Below are 24,841 nucleotides of genomic sequence, written 5' to 3'. Positions count from 1 at the left end.
GCAAGAAATGTCCGAGAGTCTGTCTACAGCAGCTTGCAAGTCTAATTCCGCGTTTCCACCTGCAACTGCAAGTAGACTTGCAAGTTGCTGTCAGACAGACTGACGGACATTTCTTGCGAAAGTTTTCTTGCAGATGGAAACGCGGCCTTAGTATACAAGTTTTGTATTATGTATGTAATAGAAGTGCAATAAGAACTCATTATCGAGTAAAAAGTAAATCAACACAATGTCAGTATGTCAGTATTCGTTTTGACATGAATGAATGGTCAATAAATCCTAGGTGAAAATATTATTGTTACACTTTCTTGAATAAGAGTAAATGAAGAAAAATAATGACAGCGGAGGAGAAAAAATCTATCCACAGCCGATTTCAGAGACATTGCAGCACATTATTTTGGAAGTCTTATCTCCAAAGACAGTAAGTAGCTGATCTCGTAATTGGAAATGTGCCAGTCGTGCGTCAGAGCTATGTATATGGATAAGATAAAAATTATTATTAAGTAGATGATAGTTTTTATATGCACTAGGTATGTTAGTAGAACTACCTACATACAGTCCTGTATTTGACCGTCTAGTTATTATTCAGAGCAAATATTACAGTAGCCTACTTTTGAAGCGTGTAATACCTATCATAATTTAAAAAATTCTTCCCAGACGTAGATGGCGCATGCTAGTAATGGAAACATTATTCGCCCTCTGCCTCTATTCCATATCTGTGTACATCGCGAAGCCTGTGTTCATGACGCCAATCGAAGCGATACCAGAACCACCGCTAACGTCTGCTGACATCATAGCGTCTCTCAACACGCAGAATATACTCGGATATGCGCCTGACATCCCCCCGTATACGTATATCATGAACAAGGCTGCTAGGCGGTTGGGTGTCGGTATGTTATACGAACAGTTAGTTGGAAGTTAAGTCGTAGATAGTATTATACTGACTGTGGTTGTAAGCTGAGGTTGTCAGCGAACGTTTTAGCAGCGTGTTTTAAGCGATAGTGATTAACTATTTTAGCAATAGTTTGATTATGATATTATGTGCAACATGTTGTAGCATAATAGATTGATAATCGTTGTTTAGTATCGAACCTAGAATTTCTGCTTTTGACTGGAAAGCAAGTAAATTACATTATTTATTATGCACTTAGTAGGTAGCTCTCTATTTCGATCTCTATCAAGAAACTGTTCCCTTATTTCATTTCATCCGTTCTTCCACTGTCGCTTATTGATGTCACAAAAAGTAAACCACATACATATTTATCAACACAGTAGTTATCATTCAATAATTCTCCGAAAGACATATTTGTCGTCAGTACATTAGCCCTGAGTGTTGGTTAACAGCGCGAGGTTTTTCAAAGCTCTTTACAAGTGTATGTACATAATATTATTACCTATTTATTCGGCGATACTATGCCACTTAATGATTCTAAGAACTTAGATATTTGCAGATACAATGAGTGCGTCGACCGAGGATGACCTTAACAATATGCTGTACAATCGGTCTCAGGGTACACCGATAAATAACCCAATCATATGGGTTATTTGGAAGCTAGAGGTAATGTTTTAAAGACGCAAAATAGACGCTATACCTAGTACCTAACTATATTATATTATCTGTGGACATCGTGCGACATCCAACTCGTGTTTTGAACTTTGAAGTGTCAATAGACGATGTTGGCTATGTTTTTTTTAAAGATCGCATGAGAAACAACAAAATTTTAACATCTTATTTTTAATTTGCGTACCTATATTATAAATGCTATGATCAAATTTTATAACGAAAAAAAACTGAATTGAAAAAATCGAACTTAGGTAGTTATTGCACGCCTCATAAGCGAAGCGTTGAGGTGGGTACTACTGTCACTTCGCGCAAAACATCTGATTTTTCAAACTTAAAATGTCTTTATGTATCATACATTGCACTTGTAAGATAATACATACACACACATATTAAGAAAAAACACTATTTTTAACGTTCATGATATTTTTGATGTCATTTTTGTTATTTAAACTAGTTAAAAAACAGTTTAAAAAAGTTCTGTCTTGGACGTCCGTGTGTCTGTATGTGCGGATCCTTTTCCTTGTTAACACGATAGCGACCGAAATACTTTACTAATCGAGTCTTTTTTTTCTCTTACGCTTGAGTATGCTCAGGAATAGAACCCATTCATTTTTCAGGGTCTGATTCGATGTGGTTTAATTGTTATTAAATAAACAAAAATAATAATCAATAAATATTTATTAAAAAAAATTATGAGGCGTGCACTTTTGGATTTTCCAAATTATTTGCATTTACAATGAATGCGTTTGTTTCTAGTTTTTACCGCCATTCCCATAAACGAAGTAGAGTCTAACTTTGAACCGTATATTCTTCATTTTGAATCGATATATGATTATCAATTACACAAAATAACCATAAAGGTGAACAGAATGTGGAGATTCAGCATTCGTAGTACAGAGCGAGCTCGCTACGCAACTAGGCCAGAAAACACGGTGTCTCACAACCCTCACCTGAGAAGTGGTTTCCTGGCCGTCCAGCTTGCTGTCAGCGAAGCACTGCTGGAACATGTCAGTGCTACACCACCTTCATATGAGGTAATAATTACTAATTAGATGAAACAACAAAAAATATCGTCTAAGTATTCGTACCGTTAACGAGAACATTTGTATGTGTATTTGTGATTTGATTTGCTGAATACTTTAGTTTTTGTATTTGCTCTTTTGTTTTCACCATTTGCTGATAATATCTAATAGCCTATTTGATATTTGATGCAAGGCATGCATTATTTGGTATTTTAACGGAGAAAAGCAAAGTAGTTGAGTAGACGGCGCGGCATGAACGACGTTTCTCATGTTTGCTATTCTTATACAGAAGGCGCTTCAAAACATGTTGAGATATTAAAGTCATGCTCAAAATATAATACGTAGCTTCTTAGAGAATGGTCTAAGCATAGCTTAGGTATAAATAATATTTTTTGAAAGATTTTTTAAATTAACAAAAGAAAGATTGCCGAAACCCGGGATTGAACCGGGGACCTTTAGATCTTCAGTCTAACGCTCTCCCAACTGAGCTATTTCGGCGATGAATATCTATTTGAAATTATCGATTAATTTGTTTATTCAATAATAACTTATCACAATATTATAAAACAGTCACAAAATATATACAATAGGCTACCACTACTGTAACGACTAAAGCTACAATTTTGGCTTGTCTCTCAAAGAATTAAGTTCAGAATATAATAGTTAAGTACCATTCGAATTCTTATGTACTTTTATGAATCGCATTTAAATTACTGTTACTGACCTACAATAGCACAATGACACGCTCATATACATTATAGGTAAATACTAAATCCCTTCAAAAAACTCTGTTTAATTCAAATCACATTCAATTAAAATCCGTAAAATAGTCTTTATTTTCTCTATGTAGCCTAACTGAATTTACACAGTATACGAGCTGGAGAAAACTCTTGAATTCATCAATTTTGCAGTTGCTGACAAAATAAGCGCTTTGCATTGAGTTGCTCAAACATTTTCTTAATTTTATCATTTTCCAGTTAAGCTTGGTGTCCATGCCGGTATCACCATTAATGCAAGAGAACAGAGTGCGGCAAGCAATCTCGGGGATTCTTCTGTGCTTTACTCTGGCTTTGTTACCACCAGTTTTGGAAACTCAAGCTCTGGTTGTTAAGGAGACTATCAATAGATTTAAGGTTGGCTTTTCTAAATCTGTGTTAGTTGTAGGTAATTATTTTTCTTCTAATTTCACTCACTTTTAAACTCAAACTGAAACTTAAACATTAATTTATTCAAATATACTTCTTTTAGAAGCACTTTCGAATCGTCATTACAAATTTTTAACATTTACCACCGATTTTAACTCCTCTCCTTTCTACTATTGTACTTATAGCGCGCCCTCCGCCTCCGCAACGTGGCCTATTCATCCATGTATCTCGGCTGGCTGGTGTACGCCTACCTCACAGTTCTACCTGTCTGCCTGCTCGGTAGCACGTGTCTGCTGCTGATCTTCAGGTGGATCCACCTGCTGTACAGCTTCGTGATACTGCTCGCGTACGTGTCGGTTATGATCATGTTGGCGATGATCATGTCTATGTTTCATGATACAGGTGAGTGTACCTACAGATGTTGATATCACTACATAGTATAAAACAAAGTCGCTTTCTCTGTCCCTATGTCCCTACTCATGTATGCTTAAATCTTTAAAACTACGCAACGGATTTTGATGCGGTTTTTTTAATAGATAGAGTGATTCAAGAGGAAGGTTTTAGTATATAATTTATTATATTTTAGACAAGGCGGGCGAGGCCGCGGGCGGAAAGCTAGTATTATACAAACCAAGAATCAATTCAGAAAAGTTTTATATGAGTAATTGAGAGGCGCGGGTTTTTCACACGGGTGAATAAAGTTTTTTTGGTGTATAAAATGTCATAACCTATTAATTTTTGTACAATAGGTACTGTAGCAGATTATTTTGATAAATGTAGTAGGTTTAAGTGAACGTTTGCAAAAAAAATTGTATAGGTATAACATCTCATTAACAAAACCTCTAAAATGATCATTACTCATTACTCAATTACTCAATTAAAAACTGAAAAATAATATTTAGATTTTAGAATGATTTGACCTTTAACGCAACATTTACAGCGTGGGTGGCAATCGTATGGACGACACTGTTCACACTGATGCAGATGTTCGTGGCGGAGCTGATCATCCACCACCAGATCGACTCGGCGCACCCAGCGCTTACCTTCCTCTTGCATGTGATCATACCGCCTCTGGGGCTCCACCACGCTATGAATGAGTTCGCGCTGCTGCAGACTGGACGTGAGGAATAAATCAACTTAGAGCTTTTGATAAGCATACGATAATAATAATCTTTTATAATTATTGTATCACACTTGTTACAATAAAATTTAAAACTACTTTTTTAACTACTATGGAATGAATTTGATAGCAGCTAATTGTCTTGGCAAAAGCCCACAACAATCAAGAAAACACATAATTAGCTTCATATCGTAAAGGTTGATTAATATTAGCGTAAAAACAAAACAAAAAATCATCTTTTGTTAAAACTTTGTGCAGGTACAAAATTAATATTACATTTTCAGAGGAAAACCACTGGGAGGGACAGTCGATAATATTTACGACGTTCTTCTGGCTCTTCTTGATAGCCGCATACTTCAGCGTGTTGATGTTATTGCAGCGCACGGTAAAACAGATAGCAATAGGTGGAGAAGTGTCATGGAAGACGGTTCTGTTCAAGAAAGTTGAGGTAGATATTGAATCTCTATCTCAAAATCATATTTTGAAAATTTTACAACAGTCTATAAAAGTTGTGGAAAAGTACGCAGAAAGCTTGAAAATTTAATCACATTGAATTTCATGCGCTTAAAAGTCGTTTCAAGTACGAGAAAGCATCAGTTAAATTAACATACTTTTGAAACATTTATGTCGTTTTATTTAGGATGTAAACGTGCTGCATAAAATTGAAAATCCGACTGGCAGGGAACGGGACAAATTGCAAGAGGTAGACGAATTAGTAGCGAAGGCTATTAGTATGCGTAACGTGTCCAAGGTACATTTTACATTTACATAGGCATATAATATAACTATCTTGTAATATAGACCGTACATATTTTCATAATGTTCTTCAAATTGTCCTTTTTAGAGTATAATGGATCGTCCCGTTCTAAATAATATAACGTTAGATATTTACCGGGGCGAGTTTACGATTCTCCACGCAGAACTCATACAAGTGAAAATGATGACCACATTTGAAGATCTTATCACGGGTAAGTAGTTTATATGCATCATTGGATTACCAAAAATAAAAAATAAAATAACGCTTATTTTTCCCCTCTGCACGAACATAGGCTTTTTATGTTTTAGTTTATAATCACCACGCGGACCATTTGGTTAAGTAGATGTCACACGTTTCCTCACAATTCCTCGCACTATTTTCCGAAGACTAGGTAATGATGTCGATAAATTGAATTTCATAATATCAAATCGATACCAAAAGTAGATATCCAAGGAAATCATCAACATATAGGTATATTTTGCTTCGGTAATTTTAAACAATTTGCTTTAGGATTGACTCTTCCTGACAAAGGCAGTATTAACATCCTCGGTGAGGAGCTAAGGCCTGGACTGAATCTAATGTCAATGCAGACAATGATGGGCTATTGTCATCGCAGTGAATTTCTTATTGATGATCTGACGGTAGAAGAGCACTTTATATTCTTTGTTTCTGTAAGCTCTCAATTTATAAATTATATTTATACATTCAGTAGCAATAATTGAGAACGATTTACCAAGACGTTCTGAATTTTATTAATTTTGACCGTCTTTTCCATCTTTTTAATAGTTTAAAATGCTTCAGTGAGCGTAGTGTTTAAATTAAATTATTTTTCCTAATTTAAGGAAGTTTGGTCGTTCATCGATTAAAAATAAACTTCTATTTTGTTAATCAAATAAATCATATTTGTATATTTCAAAGCTCTGTCTTTGGAACGAAACAAGCCAATACGTGTCGGAGTATGGACATTTGCGATCGAAATATCTCCTCAAAGAGTGCGGTTTGGAGGGAGTGAAGAGGGAGTACATACGGAATTTAGACGGATATTATAAAGGACAGCTGTGTTGGGCGATTGCAATGCTTTTGGAGCCTAGGGTACCTATATATTATAAACTAGCTGCTTCGCGCGGTTTCACCCCCGTGGCTCCAGTCCTGTTTGTCGTAACGTGATGATATATAACCTATAACCTTCCTCGATAAATGGGCTATCTAACACCGAAAGAATTTTTCAAATCGGACCAGTAGTTCCCGAGATTAGCGCGTTCAAACAAACAAACAAACAAACAAACTCTTCAGCTTTATAATATTAGTATTAGTATAGATTTAAATATATATTTCAAATCAATCATGGGCTTTTAAACACTCTTTTATCAGCTTCACCTGTATGTTTGTGCCTATGTAATTGTTTCTATAGGCTCGATATTTAACCCAGTTTAAAGTTGAAACGAACATGTTTAATTAAAACTTTGTACTCTAACGAATATCAAGGAGTGGTGACATTACAATAATTTCATGAGTTTATAATAAACTTGTTATAAGTGTTTGTACAAATTAACTCATTTTGCAGATAATTATAATACCTCATTTCACTGGGGATCCACATTATACAGCGGTTATCAAGGATAAAATTATGGTACATCTTATCATTATCATTTTGTTTGGAAAAATAAATAGTAAACTTTCATGAATAATTTTATATTGGTTACTTAGTTACGTTACAATTTCTATTCTTCTTTTTAAATTTTAATGTTTTAGCTATATAGAAAATACATCACTTTGATAAAAGTTAGTTATGCCAGTGTGTATATGGAGTATGCAGACCGTGTGTTTATTTTTGACAACAGATCCTTGGTTTTTGGAGGAACTCCCGCTTATATGTTTTTCAAATACGGTAAGAATCCCTTTGATACTGTAATTTATAAAAAAAAAGACGGGTTGCACTCCGGGAGTGCCGGCAGAAGTGAAAACTTGATTATTAACGTTGAGCATGTTTAATATTTTGGAATGGTATCCCTCTTACGCTTTTTCGATCAGGTCATGTGTCCTGACGCGAGTTTAAGATTTTATACCCATTACAGAAAAAGTGCTCAAGTCTCAACGCCGCTAAAGAAGTTTTCACTTCAAAAACGATAGAGCAAATAAGACGTATTTAAATACCTATTTCAGGCCGAGAATACAGACTAAGAATAACATTCAGAAAGAATAGATACATTGAAGGGAAGGATGAATTATTAGATAAAGCTTCAGAAGTGGGAGCAACTGTAAGGGCCCATTTGGGTACCTTACTGATATTGCGAGTTCCTACACGACCTACTGGGAAAGTAGCGGATTTTGTTAAAACTCTGAATGATAATGAATCTAAATACGGCATTCTATCGATCTCTATTAGCATTGCTGATTCGGAGGAGGTTTGTAACAGGTAAATAGCTCCACTATATAGGTAGGCAGGTATGACAATTAACTTTAATTTTCCAGACAATTTATTGAGTCACAAAGTGGACCACAAATCGATATAGGTAATGAAACAGTGTCAAATTAGGGATGACAGATTTAGATTTTTGTTTGTTTTATTGATGTAGAATAGCTAGTAATATAGTAAAAAGAAAGAAAAAATGCGTACCTACCTCAGCATATTCTTGCCTCATATTAAATAAATTAATATTATTAAAATATTTAATCTTACTTTACAGAGCTATCTTTGAATCTCGGGCTTCGATACACGGAACACCCGAGACTCACGAACTTTCTAGAACAGCTCTAGCACATCTAATGGGTAATTAAAGACATACCTAATTTACCTATCCACATTCTTATAAATAAATAATTCAGTAATAGTTGTTTTGTTGTAATATAGCGTTTTCACATTAGAAATATATTTAAGAAATATTTTCTTTCTCATTTTAGATGAAAATCCTGAAAGAGAAGATGTACAATTTAAGAATGTTACTCATTTGACGTACATTGGACAGAAGTTCACTTCGTTTTATCGACACTACCGAGTTATTTTAGTCAGCACGGTAATATACTTTTATGTTATTACTATAATATTATTAAAGTTTTAGTAATTTAATTTCGAATTTCTTGCTATAATGCATGCTTACATAACATGAGCTCTACCTTCAAAAGATTCAATTTATTCGGCCACTAGAGAAAGTGATTTAGGATTACAGATACTTTGTAGGCCCCGGAGGTTTTTTGGAGTTACACAGATAAGTACAAAATTAAAACATTTTTTTGACTTACAGGTGTTGTCTGCATTAATTGCTGGAGTGTTCATCGGTTTATCATTGTCGCAAGTTCTGACTGATATAGAACACGATCGAGTTGCTAAAAAGATTCTGCACGGTGATGTATGAATAACTTGCTACTTTATAATCTTCTACATTTATATGACTAGCTATGTCCCGCGGTTTTACCCGCACTGCTTTCCCTCTATTGGTCTTAGTGTGATGATATAGCCTACAACCTCCGTTAATAAATGGGCTATCTAACACTGATGATGAATTTTTGAAACCGGACGGAGAGTAGAACGTTCAGCCAAAGAAATAAATAAAATCTTCTCGCTTTCAGCAGCTACATAATATCTAATTTCATATTTTAATTTAAGTAACTCGTTAGATTTAAATTTTCTCCAGTCCTGTATTTTTTATGCAAAATAAAACAAATCACTCATAATCATAATGAAAACTCGATATATTTTGTATTGTACCTACTGTATCTATTTCTTATTTTAGATTTTGACAGTGGAAGCGTTAGAACAGAAAACGACATTGGTGTTACAATCTGATAATTCAAGCGCCGCTCAATCGATAGCCAATGCGTTAGTTAATTTATTTTTTGACATAGAGATGTATATTTTTTTTTCATACGGGTTTTTAAAATTTCAAATATATTGCCATAGATACGTGTTATCCGAAACAAACGCAACGGAAAAAGAAATTGAAAATATGGCCTACACCGCTCTACAACATACAGAAGTAAAAATATAACTTTTATTTATTGTATTTCAAAATAAAAGGCTCAATAATTTTGTAACAATTTGAATTATCATTTTAAATTTTAGAGTATCTCGGAATATCTGGTGACTAGGGCCATAGACTCCCCCCAACATTATGTTTACATGTTCGCTTATGGAATGGAAGTATCATCCATTAGCGACATAATATCGGTAAGCTATTATTTTATCGTATTTAAATCGTCCATATACCGTAATTAGTGTATACTACTTTATAATTTATACTAGCTTTCCACCCGCGGCTTCGCCCGCTTTGCGAACCACTCTATCTATTTTAACCGCATCCAAATCCGTTGCGTCATTTTAAAGATTTAAGCATACATAGGGACATAGAGACAGAGAAAGCGACTTTGACTTTGTTTTATACTATGTAGTGATTGATACCCCTCGTTTTCACCAAGAAACAAGTTAAATACTAGTTTGATACAAAACTTGTAGAATACTTTTCAAAACATAATTATTTATTTTTCACATGTATTGAGACTGTCTCAAACATTCTTTCGTTCACACTTTGTAGCCAACAAGTATTTATACAAGTATAAAACACATTTGCGTTTACACTGAAGTCTGTGACATGGTAGAACTTGTCTGATCCATTGATAGCGTTCTCACCTACAAAACACAGTCGTGGTTTAGATAAGTATTGTTTATTTTATTGCAATTTCTGTATAATACTAGTAACAAACAAGTTTTAAACTGTATCCATGTTTGTTGGATAAAGTTTTCAACATACATACATATCACAAGTTTTTTTTTTAATAGAAGTTATAAAAGTAGGTACGACTGAATTTGTCTCGAATTCTACAAGTATTGCTACAACAAAAACAAGAGATCATAAACATGTAGGCAACTTAGATCAGGCAACTAGAAGTTTTCAACCAACAAGTTTCATATAAGTTATCCTACATGTATCAAATTTTGTATACAACATGTTTTACACATGTCTATGAGAAACGAAAACATTGCATAAGGCTTAACAACCTGGTTACGGTAAAAAATGTCACATAGCCTTTCCCCTGTAAAAGACTCCATTTCATCAATGAGTAACTTCATAAAATATTCCAGATAAAAGTATTATACAGTCCAATACATTACGACCACGGAGCAGCTGCGCGATCTTTAGCTCGCGTATACATGGCGCTGATGAGGCATTACACCATGGCCCCAGACACCACTATTCAGGTCACTGATGACCCACTAGCGTTGGATCTTACTCCAGTAAGTATAATTAAGATTTTAATTAGTTTTGTCTACCTACTATTTTGTTTTGTGTAGAACGCACACTAACATATTATTTAGTTGTGTGCCTGTACCATCTAAAAAAATATTTAAATTATAAAGAATATTTTTAAGCTATTGCATAGCTTCTATCGCGGGCCTTGAGCGCGGGGACCGAATCCAGAAATTGCGTAACGAAAAACCTCACGCTCCCCATTCCGACGGACACGGAGGTGTGGCTTGAAGGCATGCTCAGTAGCTTTACCGCGGCAGTCCCCGAGTGCCACACGTCTTTTTTTTCTGGAAGATGATACAAAGTTATTTTTAAAATTATAACTGTGTTAATATAGTCTATTACCATTTTCGATTTCAGTGGGTAAAGTACGCAGAACACCCGCCTATATTTATACAATTCCTGCTGATTCTAACAATATCACACATGATTCTGATACCATCTTTGGAGAGCGGGTTTATAAGGCATACACAGGTACTGTTACTAATGAAAATGTTTACTTCTTTAAGGTTTTTTCCTTTCCATCAATAAGCTAAAAGAAAATAAATTTGCGCCAGTTAATTTTTGAAAAATGCCCATGTTTAGTCACAGCTCTACTGTCTCTATCTCCGCGGTAAATTTTATTGGTGCCTTCCTGCTACCTGCCTTGTCATAAACGTGTAACAGATAGAGATGTGTGTCCCATTTTTGTTCAATGAATAATAGCAAAAGACTAATTTGATAATTTCAGTGCTATACAATAAACTTCTCTCCACTTCGCTACTGGTTCTCAATGTTTCTATGTGATCTTATTCTCTATTGGATTCTTGTGGCTGTGATGTCGGGGGCAATTGTGGGAATCATGACTTTAGTGGCTCCCTTCTATTTTGGCGTGTCTGATATAGGTAAGTGTAGCAGCTTTTAATGAAATCATTAATGGTTAAAAAAGAAATGGTGGCTCAGCAGTCGAAATCGTAGTAGTACAATTAAAATAATGTTGTTTTCTATTTTCATACGTCAAACATCAAACAGAGCTATGATTATATTTGCAGCAATAATAACAGTGATATTGGCGGTATATGGAATCGGTTGCATACCTCAAGCCTATCTATTTAGCTTGGGCCCACGTGCAGCTCTAAATTCCATGATATTCATCATGGTGAATATCGTTTTTGGTAAGATGCGATTTTAATTATTGCTACGTAGTTGTATTGTTTTAGTAGGTACCTGTGGTAGGTACCTAGTATCTAGGTAGGCATGTAGATTCGCCTTATGCTAAGTTGTACACATACGGCCTAAGGTGGAGTATACATAACTAAACAGTAACTTACAGTTACAGTACCTCTTAACAGTGACCTTGTGTATAGTTTTTCTCGTCCATTTTTAGTTTTTACTACATAAACAAGTATAATCAAATTGCTGTTTCAGGTGAAACCACAGTATTAGCTAAATTGTTTTACGGTAATGCTCTTGATTATGCCCTGAATTTCCTAAGTTTCTCGCCGCAATTTAATATGGCGTACGCTTTAATTAAGATCAAGAAAATCTTTCTATATAATAGCGAATGCCATATATTCAAACGGCGAAATCTCTGCTCGTCGAAAACTCTCCACAAATGCTGTCGTAAGTAAACATTTTTTAAAATTGAAACTTCTTTAGACGCGTTGAGAGTAAAATTTCAAGGTTGCGTCATGGCAATACCGCCACGTAATGGAGTGTGGCGACGATTTTGGTATCTTGCCAAAAGAAGTTTCACTTCTGACGGAAGTAGGTAGATACTACGAAACACAAAAACACTACTGAAACTATGGTTATTTTATATTTATGTATTATTGTTCTACAGCAAAATGCGGCGTCCTGCAGCAATGTTTCTCGAGGCAGTATTATCTCCAAAACGCGCCTGGAGTCCGCATGGAGATATTTGCTATGTTCTCTATAGCCATTGTTTTCGCAACCATTCTGCTTATATGGGAATATAAATATATACAAAGGTTCTGCTCTTATGTTATATGCAAATGGATATATCTTGATAAAAAGGAAACTAGTGTGGAATCGTTGGGTGTGTTACAAGAAAAGGAAGATGTCGTGAATAAAACTATAGAGATGCGATCTAAAACATGTTAGTTTCACTCATTATATTATCGTAGATATATAGTTTTGCAATTATAATATAAAAGGCTAAAAGGTTTGATTATAAAAATAATCCATGTCTACACCTACACATAGTCATATTTATGGAAAGAGTTAACATCTTTGATGCTAAATTCTCAAAACTAAGTTAGTTACTCTAGTTTAATTACGATTTACGATGTTTGCTATCCGTACCTATACTTATTATAGGTACCTTTATTTAATTAAATAATAATGTAACTGTCCTTTTTAGCAATCAAAAGGGACACATTCGGAGAGTATCTTCTCGCGTCCAATGTATCTCAACTACACTATGGGAAATATGTGATCAAACATATTAATTTGGGGATTGGCAGGGGTGAAGCATTGGCATTATCTGGTTTACTTCACCATGGAAGACTGAAGCTTTGCGAGTTACTGGCTGGTAAGAATATAATATTTATATTTTTTTCGATTTCGTTAAGTACTATCTACCTACTTACATCGGTCAGATTTTGTCAGAGAATTTTTAACTATTCTTTAGTTTACGAGTTTTTCTTTCAGGCTTAAAATTGCCCAACGAAGGCAAACTATGGAGCATGTCAAAATGGAGTTTGGATAGAAATCCATATCAGGTAATAAACATTCAGGCCCAAAAGGCTATGCAATTTAATTAGTTAAGCTAGTTGGTTGGGTCACATACATAATAATTACTAGATTTCCGCCCGCGGCTTCGCCCGCGTTTTCAAAGGAAAACCCGCATAGTTCCCGTTCCCGTGGGATTTCCGGGATAAAACCTATCCTATATGTTAATCCAACAATCATGAAAGAGTAACAAACATCTATACATCCATACAAACTTTCGCCTTTATAATAGTATTAAGATTAACTTCAATATTACAGTATAGTCGTCAAATAAGCCTAAGTTGTCGCCACAACCCTCTGCCTCATTGGATGACAGTGTACGATGCGCTGGCTCTCATAGCAGTGCTTCGTGGAGTGCCAAGATCGGACGTGAGGAAGGAGATTAGCAATTATATTGATGCGCTTGGTAATGATATTAATTATTTTCTAATTAAGTCAGTTTTCTCAGTTTAAAAGGCTCTTGTTCTGTTCCAAACGACGAGGAGGACAATCGACGGAGGTTCTCAATTCGCTAATCTTTTTTGTCTTTACAGTTCTATAAAACTTTTGCTAAAAGTAATAAAATTCGAAACTCTGATGATAATAATAGTGTACAAATTAAATACATAATTCAGGTTCAGCTCCCAACTTCAAGATGAAACAATATTCAGCATGTTTACTTTTTACCAAATCTATATATTCGACCGCCTCCTTGGCATAGTGGTTGACGCGTTAGCGTAGCACTGAGGGGTCCTGGGTTCGATTCCCGGTGGAGACGAAGAAAAAAAATGTCTTGGTCTGGTAGGACACAGAAGGCTGATCACCCTACTTGTTCCTAAAGAAAATTGATCAGTGAAACAGATGTATAATGCATCCGCCCCTTACCCCACTTGGGGACATGGGACTTCACTTACTTATATATTCCAGAATTGCACAATTTCACATACAAGCTCATTCAATACCTGGAACCCAACGAACAAACGCGCATACATTTCGCCGCTGCAGTAATTGGAGCCCCTCCAGTTATAATCCTGGATGAATGCACGGCATACCAGAAGTACTCCGTGCAGCGAGCTATGTACTCAATCATCCATAAGTTGAGGAAACGTGGACATGCTATACTTGTCTGTTCTAGCAGGTGAACATAATACAAAGGAACTGTTGTGCGTTTTGAGATTTATAAGAAAAAAAAACTAGTGTTCTCTAGAAACATCAGACAACACTTAGTTAGGTACTGCTTACTTGGAAAGAACCCATTATTATTTATAAGACTATGCGTCGATTGCGTAAATCGTTCAAAGTTACTTACTGTTTGATAAGTAAATTACTGTTTGATAAGTAAATTTTCTGATAGTTAATAGTTAGTTAATGATAGTTAATTGTCTTCTACTTTATAGCATCACTCCTCTGAACCTTTTCCTCACAGATGAATTCTAAAGTTAGTAGGAATTCCGTACAGGCTGGGCAGGAAAAAATATTGTTTCTTATTTTCACCAGTGTTGAAAGCCACATGCCGATCACGAATCGCCTCGCCATATTCGTGAATGGCGGCATCTACGATATAGACTACGTGGACAATCTAATAGAGCGGTATAGCGACAAGGGGTATACCGTAGTGGTACATCTCAAGAACGAAATCGATGTGGAGAGAATGTTCTCGAAATATTTCAAGATGTTTATAATCAATGATGTAACTGAGGTATATTAGAGCTTTAGTTTAACTTTTAGAATGCATAATAGTGTCATAGTTATGACACATCAGCCTATTTTTATTCCCACTGTAGAGACAGTGACCTATGGGAATTATTTTCGCCATAATTCATCTCGTTATTCAAGTAGATGGTGGTTGATATCACGTCTGGTTTCAATAAACATTTTGGCTCTTGGATAGTGGATTAAAAAATGGTTGCCTGTAAAGTCGGTTTTACGGGCGAAGATTTTACGTGACAACGTCTTTTTCTCGATCATAGTTGAGTGGGAGAGAGACGCAAGGCATTCGGCGGACCTCTCTCTCGTTCGGTGACTCATCGTAACGTTACCGAGCGTTACACTTTTTCATAAGTGACTCCCAGTCGCAACCTAATTTAAGACGTTGTCACGTCAAAAGTAAATAAGTTTAAATAACTATTAGCTAAATAATAATATATAAAATATACAAAAATACCTTTTCTATATCTTATTAATATTGTTATTTTCACAGGTACTCGCTAACGTACAAGTTTTAGACGCCGATTTGACTTGGGCAACAATTTTCGAAAAGATGGAAAAGCTACAAGCTGAAAATCACAATGTGTATTCATACGTTGTGTCGTCTGTGCCCATAGACTACATATACAATAGCATATTAAGCAGTGAATCTGGCCAAATGGATGATGTGGAACCAAAGTCTATTTTTACTAAGTATTTGTGCCAATCAAAGCCAAAGAAAAGGCCAAATAAACAAGCCCTGGCGAAGTTAAGACCGTTTGAAAAGAAGTATTCCATAACCAAGCTTAAAGAGTTGCCATGGTCTGTTATTTTCCATAGATAAAATAATTAATGGTAACCACAGATTAAAAAAGATATTATAAGCTTTATGACGTGAAGCATGTTAGTTGGCATTGTTAATATATTTAATGATATTGTAAAGAAGTAAAACATATCTGTTTTTAAATTTAATTTATTTTGTTAAAATAAGCGTGAGGTTAGGCAAGAATAATATTGTGTTAATAAAGCAATTTTGCATACAATAATACAGATATTTCATTTAAATCCTTATTATTAGTGCATGATAAGCTATTTTAAACAAATACCTACCCTAAAATATACAAATTCTTCCTTCACTGACAGTATAACAAAAATCTGATGGTCAAATCAGGTTTATGGCACAAGGAACAAAAAATATAAACTTAAAGCACACTAAAATACAAAAGATACAAAATCTAGCTTCAGACCAATGGTTTTTATAATACCCATAATAAAAATAATACTGCATAATTTTTAGTGCTATCACCTAAGAAATAAGTTTCTATAATAGAAAATATATATAAAATGATTAAGAGTTAACACTTATGTGAGCAATGCACCAAAGCCAGTATTAGAACTGTTTTAGATTGTAAACTATCATTGTTAAATAGACCTCAACCACCGAAATATATTATAATTTAATCAAATAGTGTTACAAGTGCTGAAAAATACAACTACATGCATGTAGATGTATATTTATGTAGATAAATATGACTAGAAGGAAGTTAGGGCCGGCGCCCACTGCCGGCACGGCGTGGCATGGCAGGGCAGAGGATTTTATTACTAATGAAGTTATTTTGAATCTTATTTCAATCAGTTGAGAATTCAAGTTACTTTATTTCGATGCCACGATGCCGCGACGTATCGCAGGATGCTGCAGCATGACGCGGCACGCCGCAGGATGCGGCGGCATGACGTGTCTTGCTTTGGGGTCGAGGAATTATGATTGCTAAGTAGTTGAAATAAGGTTGAAACTTATGCAGCATTAGTGGGGCTTTTAGCAGGATGCCACGGCATGCCGCGGGATGCCATTGCACGCCGCGGGATGCTCTGCCGTGCCATGCCGTGCCGTGCCGGCAGTGGGCGCCGGCCCTAATATGACAAGATATAAAAATTCCCACTGACTATATGGGAATCGTCTCATTTGATTATTCAATAACTATAAGAAATTATTTAATAAGTTATTTCTTATTAGTAATTAAGTTAAAGAAAATAATACATCCACTGTATCCATTACTTTTTGAGAAAACTGACTAGTCTTGCAAAGTTATTTCAAATGTTCCAATGCTAAACAGTGTAACTCACACTGTTAAAATATAGAAATCCTACCAAATATGACCACTATAGGTAACACACTATTCAGTCTAATGTAATGTAGTATGAGACCTATGTAACTCAGCATTAGACCCCCTAGCGTGAGCCATCATATTCTCTATTCTATTGGTTGTCTCACGAACCATAGAGAAATCAGACAAGTCTGGCAGATCAAGAACAATATGAGCAGAGAGACGTTTGTACACAGAATTTGTAACTTTTTTATTTCTCCTAGTCTCCTCATATTTTAACTGTTGTTTTAAAAATATTGCCTGCTTCAGCATTTCTTGAATGTTCTGGAAGCTGGTTGCAGCAGCGTCCATGGATTTTACAGCACTGAAAAGATTGTAGAGTAAAATAAGCAATCATGTACCATACAATTTTAAATATAATACAATTTATTGAATAAACACATAAAAGAAACATCTACTTATAAAATAAGTGGTCTCATTGCTTATAGTAATCTCTGCAAGGCAAACTTTCAATAGAATTATTTTATAAACTAGCAATAGATTACATGGTGTTCAAATTAAATCTGAGTAAAAGAAAGAGAACAATCAAGTGCATTTATACAATAAAAATACAGTTGATTTGAATCGTTAGAAATTTGATATAGATTTTTGCAAATTTCATATAGGAGTAGTACCAACATAATGGGTAGAAGTAGATATATGATATTATAAATCATATGTTATCCTGGCTTACTTCAAAGCATATTCCACATCATAACATCGACCCTGAAGTTCATGTTGGAGTTTGGTCACTTCTACTCTTCTTTCAACCATTGGAGGCAAAGCTTTCCTCACATGCTCCTGTAGTCGATATAAAGCTAGGGACGGTTCGTTTGCTACAATATGCATGTTTTCTGATATTCTTTCTGCCGCTGTAATAAAAAAAGAATAAGTTTTAAATTTATGATTTTTTGTTGTTTTTTTGTTGGCTTTGGGATTGTTGCGGATTAGGTTTAATAATATAGATGTAATGAGAGTGTGTTTGTGATCAAAATCTGTATATTCTCTAACTACAATATCAACACCGTATTCATAATCGGAAACACAACTTCACAATTTTTGAAATTATATTACCCTGCAATTTTCATTACATTTAACAGTTTATTATTGACTTTAAAATAAGAAAATACATGCGAAAAAGATCACAAACCTTTTTTTGCTTTTGTTTCTAAATCAGCATCTCCTTGATAAACAAACGCCATTGTTCCAATAGAATAGTAACGTCTTTAGACTTTAAACCTCACGAAAATGATCCAATTTGAAAAAAAATAAATATTCATACACAATAAATGTAGCGATAAATTTTTTTCGATCAAGTAGAAAACTCAGGAAAACAAAATGTCAAATGAACACCAATGAACACAACAAAATATATCAGCTGCCGTCAGCTGCACATGAGCTGCACACTGCACAGCTGATATTTGACAAGTGACAAGCCACAGATTATGATGAGTCAATGTTTAAAAATGTTAAAAACCAACGCGAACGGCCGTGGCATTTATTATAATTTTTACGGCCGTTGTGTACATATTTTGTGGCCGCACCTAATTTTTTTTCGTAACTTCGATTAGGCTAATGATGGGCATATTTTTTCAACTTATTCTAATCTGCTATTTAATAATCCCGAATACGAATGAATCAGCTATTCAGCTCCATATCAGCTATCAGCACTCTGTGACTCCAAAGTCCGATGACATTATTATCATTTTTCTAATTTTTGAACGACCGTTAATTATTTATTTCAATCGAGATTTCAATAGATTTGTTTCCTGTGGTTTGGTCTATTGACAAATCGTTGACTATTCATATAAAATTAAAAATATTTATTTACATTTTACATAATAATATTTCTGTTCAATCCAAAAAATTCTACTTAGATTCAGGATATTGTACAAAAAATGTAAGTATCTAATATGTAGTTAAATAGGGTATTAATATTTATTAGACAAATAGACAATGTTTTATGTTATATGTATCCGCTGCACATTGTAAGCGAAATATATATTTTACATTGTTTGATATTATGTTTTATCTTTGACTAATTTTATTTTATCAGCTTATCGTGCATTATGTGCACTTGACGTTAATAAGATCCGTTTATAATAATATAATAGCTCGTTAACCTGCTTATATTAAAAAGTCAAGGTGATTGAACAATCAGTATCGATAATTTATTAATCTATGAAATTAATTAATTGTAAAACTTATATTGTTCATTATCAAGGTGTAGGTACTAACATAATATATTTCTTTTAGTTGTATTTAAACCTTTTATAACTTTTAACTACAAATTCAATCATGGTGAGTACTTTTATAAATACCCTCTGTATTTTATAAAATAAATAATAATATTTGCTTTATTAGTAGACTTTTGAGTGTGCTTATATTTATTTATATTACATATTGCTTAATTATTAAGTAATATTTATTAGGCAGATAATTTAGCTAAAGTTTTTTTTCAGTCGTCAGAAAACACCAGTATATTAACGACCATCTTAAATCCCATGTTACCATTCCAAATGCTGCTCAGGTTGTATTCATTCTGTGTTCTTGTGGTGGACGCAGTATGGGTGTACTTGAACACAATTTATGCCATAATTGAGTCTGTATATGAATTCTTTATACCACCACCTATGAAGTCTTTGGAAAATGAAACTGCATTGGTAAGTAACTATCATATTTTATTACAATTAATAAAAACTAAATGAACAATATGAAATAGCGATTTATGTGTAGAGCGAACATGCACATGAACGTGCAATCTTTGAATGTAAATTTTCTAAGATGTATCTATTTGCTATGCAATATTATCATTGATCAATTGAATAGAAAGAGGTGAAATTTTCAATGTATAATAATTTATTAGGTATTTAGGTATTATAGTTTTATAGTTTATATAGTTTTTAATTTTTTATAGTTTATAGTCTGCACACAAACCTTGGTTTCTGGATTTGCTGGTCGTTTGATCATTTTAAACTTTGTACTATCTAGTAAGTAACATCCTATTTACTATCATTCAAGGTTATTGGTGCTGGCAGAGGCGTTGGCCGTTCTATAGCTATACAGTTAGCTGATCTAGGTGCTACAGTAATATGTGTGGATATCAATGAGGAAAATAATGAAAAAACTATAGATTATATAAAACAAAGTAGTAATGCAGTTTATGGATACACATGTGATATTACTAAGAAGGAAAATATTATAGAACTTGCTTCGCACATTAAAGTCGATTTGGGCTTTGTTAGTATGCTGTTTTACTGTTGTGGTATACCAAGCCCAAGATCTTTGATCACACAGCCTCCCCAAAATATACATGATACACTGGATTTGACATTGACTTCGTACTTTTGGGTAAGAATTATAAGCTGTATTCTATTCATTTTTTTTATTAATGTTCTGGACTTTTCATTTTTAATACAGTCTATATTAATGGATATTGAAACTGAAGGTATCTTTGACATTTTAATATGTTAAATGGTTTATTTCTTCTTGAATTAAAAACAACTAAACAGTGACATGATTTAATCAAAATTTATAGAAATTTAGTTTGCATTTTTTAATCATACCCATTTAAAAGGAGCCTATTTTGATATTTTTAAGAAACCAGCAATCTTTTTAAGCTATTGCATAGCTTCTATCGCGGGCCTTGAGCGCGGGGACCGAATCGAGAAATTCCGTAACGAAAAACCTCACGCTCCCCACTCCGACGGGCTCGGAGGTGTGGCTTGAAGGCATGCTATGCAATAGCTTTACCGCGGCACTCCCCGAGTGCCACATGTCTTTTTTTTAACCTTAGACAAATACTCAATTATTCTAATCTTTTTTTAAATAAATTCCAGCTCATAGACCAGTTCATGCCGAAAATGAAAGCCAAAAACCACGGTCACATAGTAGCGTTAACATCTGTAGCAGGTCTAAGCTACATAAAGGATAGAATGCCGCTCAGTGTCGCACAATTCGCTGTACAAGGCTTAGCGGAATCCTTGATGGAAGATCTACGAGTGAATAAAATTACAGGAGTGCATGTAACACTGTCACATATATATCCGTTTATTGTGGATAACAACTCGGATGTGAGGCTGAAGTGAGTACATAGTACATATAACAAAATACATAATTAAATAAGTTATTTTAGCAATTGTATTAGTTTACTATTGCTAAATTAATTGTTGCATTCATCAGAATCCTTTATCTATACTAATATTATAAAGCTGAAGAGTTTGTTTGTTTGAACGCGCTAATCTCAGGAACTACTGGTCCGATTTGAATAATTCTTTTGGTGTTAGATAGCCCATGTATCGAGGAAGGCTATAGGCTATATATATCATCACGCTAAGACCAACAGGAGCGGAGCAGTGCGGGTGAAACCGCGGGGAACAGCTAGTATTCTATAACAAAGCAATGCAGTGCCAAAAATGTGGCGGATATGTAATCACTACCTTATTATGCTTCAGCTTAAAATTGTAGCAATGGAACTAAATAATAGGCAATTAAGAAAATACCATACCATACATTGGCAAATGAAAGAATACCCATTAAATTAATATTTAACATTATTTTTTAACAACAAATCTATTCATTTGTATGCTTGAATGTCATGTATCTGTAACAGCAACTAAATATCATGTTCGGTAAATAATTCGCTATTTCACTAGATATCAAATTCAGCAATCTCTAAAATCTAAACATTTCTTATTTCAGGATACCAAGCTACTTCGGAACAATAACACCAGATAGGGCTGCTACATCCATTCTAGAGAGTGTCCGAAGAAATTACCCAGAAGCATCTGTGCCTAAACATTTGGTATACCTCGGACATTTATTACGAATTCTTCCACGTAAAGCGACCGTTTTGATTAGAGATCTCCTAGATACAGGGGTAGACTTTGGGTAAATTTTCCATGATAAAATGCCTATCAGAATTTTTCTTTAATTCAAAAAGCATTTCAAATGATAGAACTAGAAAGTAAAAAAGGTGCCTACAGTTCAGAGAGAAAATAAGTACCTATAAGAATGTTTTTCTATTTAAAAATTTCTCATCGGAATGATAAGAAATTTTAAAAAATTGCCTATCGTTTAGATTACTACAAAGTCTTGCGTCGTAACTCGTAAGTTTTATGTTATATGTAACTGAACTATTATGTATCAATGTTGAAGGTTAAGATGTGTGTGGAAGTAAAAAGATATAATTTATTTGTCTAATTGTAATTTATGATGTATTAGGTAGATCGAATTCCAGTAAATAGCACGTAATTCAGAGATAAAACAATTTTTGCTATTTTTTCCCGGAAAATATAAAAAATGTTTGACAAAACATTTTTAATCTATCATGCATGAATGATGTTGAAGCCAATGCATACTGAGATTAGCCTTTCTTCAAATATGTAGTTAAGGATTTTAAAATGTTTCAGCTATTTTTTTTTTGTCTTTATGTGGGTTCATGATCCATACTGAATATTATATAGATGTCTTAATGAAAATCTAAGACTGAACACTTACAAACCAAAGGTGTTGATTTGTTTGTTATTAATTATAAAAGGTAACCATCTTTAATATGTAATACTTATACAAATGAAGGTCATGAAATGTTATCTCAGTGATTTATTGGAAAGAAATAATAAGATTTATCAGTTACAAAGATTTTAAGAAGCTCATTATAAGATAAGATAAGATGTGTAATATTTTCTATTCAAATTTGAGCTTTTATTTTTGATATATTATTTAAATGAAAAGAGTTTATAATGTGATCTCCAAAAATAGTAAGTTCCTATGTATAAGGCATTAAAAAAGACTTATTATAATATTATTTTGTAAGATTTATTTTTTATTTGTATAAAAAGAGTATTTTAAAATATATTTAACAAGAGTTAATAAAAAATCATTTCCATTTTTATTATAAGTATAGATTTAAGCTTTTTAGTTTAATTGTATTTTCGTAAAGCTATTTTATACAGAATTTCTGAGACTTTAAAATAAAGTTTTGTAATGAATTGTGGTATTTTGTTTTCCTTATTAGTTTCTGTTTATTAAATATTCAAATATTCAAATTAAACTTGTAAGCTACAGTCAAAAGATACAGCCGTTTATGCTTCAAATTCTTGACATTCGCAAAGGAAGCAAAACCTACCAGGGTAGGTGTGTGAGTGAAGTCCCGTGTCCCCGTAGTGGGGTAAAGGGCAGATGCATTATTCATACATCTGTTTCACTGATCGATTTTCTTTAGGGACAAGTAGGTGATCAGCCTTCTGTGTCCTGCCAGACCGAGACATTTTTTTTTCTTCGTCTCCACCGGGAATCGAACCCAGGACCCCTCGGTTCTACGCTCACGCGTCAACCACTGTACCAAGGAGGCGGTCACCAGGGTAGGTACTTCCCCATTATTACCCCATAGAGTAAGTAATAGTAGCGAACAAAGAATTTTAAATTTTGATAAAAAGGAACGTCTTAGATATAGGAGAAAATTAATTTTCAGATAAAACAATAAAAAATAGGTTTGATCGGAGTCGGAACTCTCGGTGGGTGAATCAGAATCGCACTTGGCCGGTTTCTTTGTCAACAAAAATGTCTGATTCCTAAATCCAGCTGCAACTTAAAATGACGCAAATTTTTGGTTTGTTTGGTTAGTATGGAGCGGGTAAAGTAAGGTCCAATGATATTGTAAATAAAAAAGTGTAGATAGATAACCAACACAGCATTCGAAATTCAATGACGTCACATTTACGTAAATTCTTGAGAAATTTTAATCTGCATTCACAGATTTTTGAAAAAATGTACGGTCAGCAAGGAAATCGGCAGTTTTCAAAAAAAATTTTTTTGATGCCAATCGATCCAGTTTCTCATGGGGATCAAAACACTCTAAAAGACCAACTGAGGTATGAGTACTAGAAAAGTCAGAAATCGCGAAAAACTATTTCCACACATTCACTAAGAAAATAAGTGATTCAACAAAAGATGCGCTAATAGAAAACTCATAAAATCATTATCTCTACTAAATTTGCCCCGTAACCATCTGCAAAATGCAACTCTGCGTGCATAGTCCCCAGATTGCAATGCTTGGACTAATCGCCCATGGCGGTAGCATTTGTAGCCATATTTCTTCCATGTTTTTAAAACTATCCAGTGCGAACAACCAACTTCGACGGCAACTTGTTTTGAAGAAATTTCGGGATATGCTTCTACAATTAGTGCTAAAATTGCTATCAACGTATTCATGTCGCATTGGGTATTTATTCCTGTACCATTCCAATGCAACTGTTGGGTTTTTATTATTTAAAAAGTAAGCCTCTAACAGATCTAAACGTTCTAAATTATTTAAGGACATTTTTAGTGAAGACAGAGTGACTTCTGGTAACTTTTGTTTTCTATGTGTTATTGTTTACATAAGCCATAAAAATGTGTCGTGTTCGTTCGATATTCAAATTTACATAATTTTTCATCTCGTGCACGAGCTG

The 24,841-nt window shown here is 34.2% G+C and overlaps 3 protein-coding genes and 1 non-coding gene across 7 annotated transcripts; 2 read left to right on the top strand and 2 right to left on the bottom strand.

The window, feature by feature from the left end:
• Nucleotides 1–332: 332 nt before the first annotated feature.
• Nucleotides 333–16,278, top strand: LOC149487460 (ATP-binding cassette sub-family A member 17-like). The gene is made up of 33 exons (XM_089696074.1): nt 333–418; nt 655–883; nt 1,439–1,555; nt 2,422–2,595; nt 3,561–3,716; nt 3,914–4,130; nt 4,669–4,855; nt 5,125–5,296; nt 5,489–5,599; nt 5,693–5,816; nt 6,116–6,276; nt 6,524–6,697; nt 7,170–7,235; nt 7,358–7,493; nt 7,769–8,021; nt 8,293–8,375; nt 8,507–8,619; nt 8,848–8,952; nt 9,337–9,422; nt 9,504–9,579; nt 9,666–9,770; nt 10,683–10,835; nt 11,209–11,322; nt 11,579–11,732; nt 11,880–12,002; nt 12,256–12,450; nt 12,671–12,946; nt 13,211–13,381; nt 13,501–13,571; nt 13,840–13,987; nt 14,488–14,698; nt 15,058–15,259; nt 15,761–16,278. Exons 1-33 carry the CDS (start codon nt 333–335, stop codon nt 16,088–16,090), a joined length of 5,079 nt encoding a protein of 1,692 aa, XP_089552200.1. The 3' UTR covers nt 16,091–16,278.
• Nucleotides 3,009–3,081, bottom strand: TRNAF-GAA (transfer RNA phenylalanine (anticodon GAA)). The gene has a single exon. It is a non-coding gene; the product is annotated as a tRNA-Phe (tRNA).
• A 903-nt stretch (nt 16,279–17,181) lies between the features above and the next one.
• On the bottom strand, nt 17,182–18,759 carry LOC149487459 (BLOC-1-related complex subunit 8 homolog). The gene is made up of 3 exons (XM_089695838.1): nt 18,541–18,759; nt 18,085–18,262; nt 17,182–17,715 (listed from the first exon to the last, which is right to left on the bottom strand). The coding sequence occupies exons 1-3, from the start codon at nt 18,590–18,592 to the stop codon at nt 17,430–17,432; spliced, it is 516 nt and encodes a 171-aa protein (XP_089551964.1). The 5' UTR covers nt 18,593–18,759; the 3' UTR covers nt 17,182–17,429.
• Nucleotides 18,760–19,099: 340 nt separating this feature from the next.
• Nucleotides 19,100–22,996, top strand: LOC149487458 (epidermal retinol dehydrogenase 2-like). Of its 4 annotated transcripts, XM_089696028.1 has the most exons (7): nt 19,100–19,117; nt 19,151–19,290; nt 19,647–19,691; nt 19,853–20,053; nt 20,412–20,741; nt 21,230–21,474; nt 22,092–22,996. In XM_089696028.1, exons 3-7 carry the CDS (start codon nt 19,689–19,691, stop codon nt 22,282–22,284), a joined length of 972 nt encoding a protein of 323 aa, XP_089552154.1. In that variant the 5' UTR covers nt 19,100–19,117; nt 19,151–19,290; nt 19,647–19,688; the 3' UTR covers nt 22,285–22,996. The 4 variants fall into 4 exon arrangements, with proteins under 4 accessions (XP_089552154.1, XP_089552156.1, XP_089552155.1 ...); XM_089696030.1 differs by lacking the exon at nt 19,647–19,691 and having other exon boundaries at nt 19,101–19,117; XM_089696029.1 differs by lacking the exons at nt 19,100–19,117; nt 19,151–19,290 and adding an exon at nt 19,358–19,535.
• The last annotated feature ends 1,845 nt before the right edge of the window (nt 22,997–24,841 follow it).

Source organism: Colias philodice, chromosome 6, assembly GCF_061535455.1.
Source record: "Colias philodice isolate Cphi_HAF_F1 chromosome 6, ilColPhil1 Martin Lab GWU primary, whole genome shotgun sequence".
Classification (NCBI taxonomy): domain Eukaryota; kingdom Metazoa; phylum Arthropoda; class Insecta; order Lepidoptera; family Pieridae; genus Colias; species Colias philodice.
Note: the sequence above shows the minus strand (reverse complement) of the source record. Positions and strands in the feature narration are given on the sequence as shown.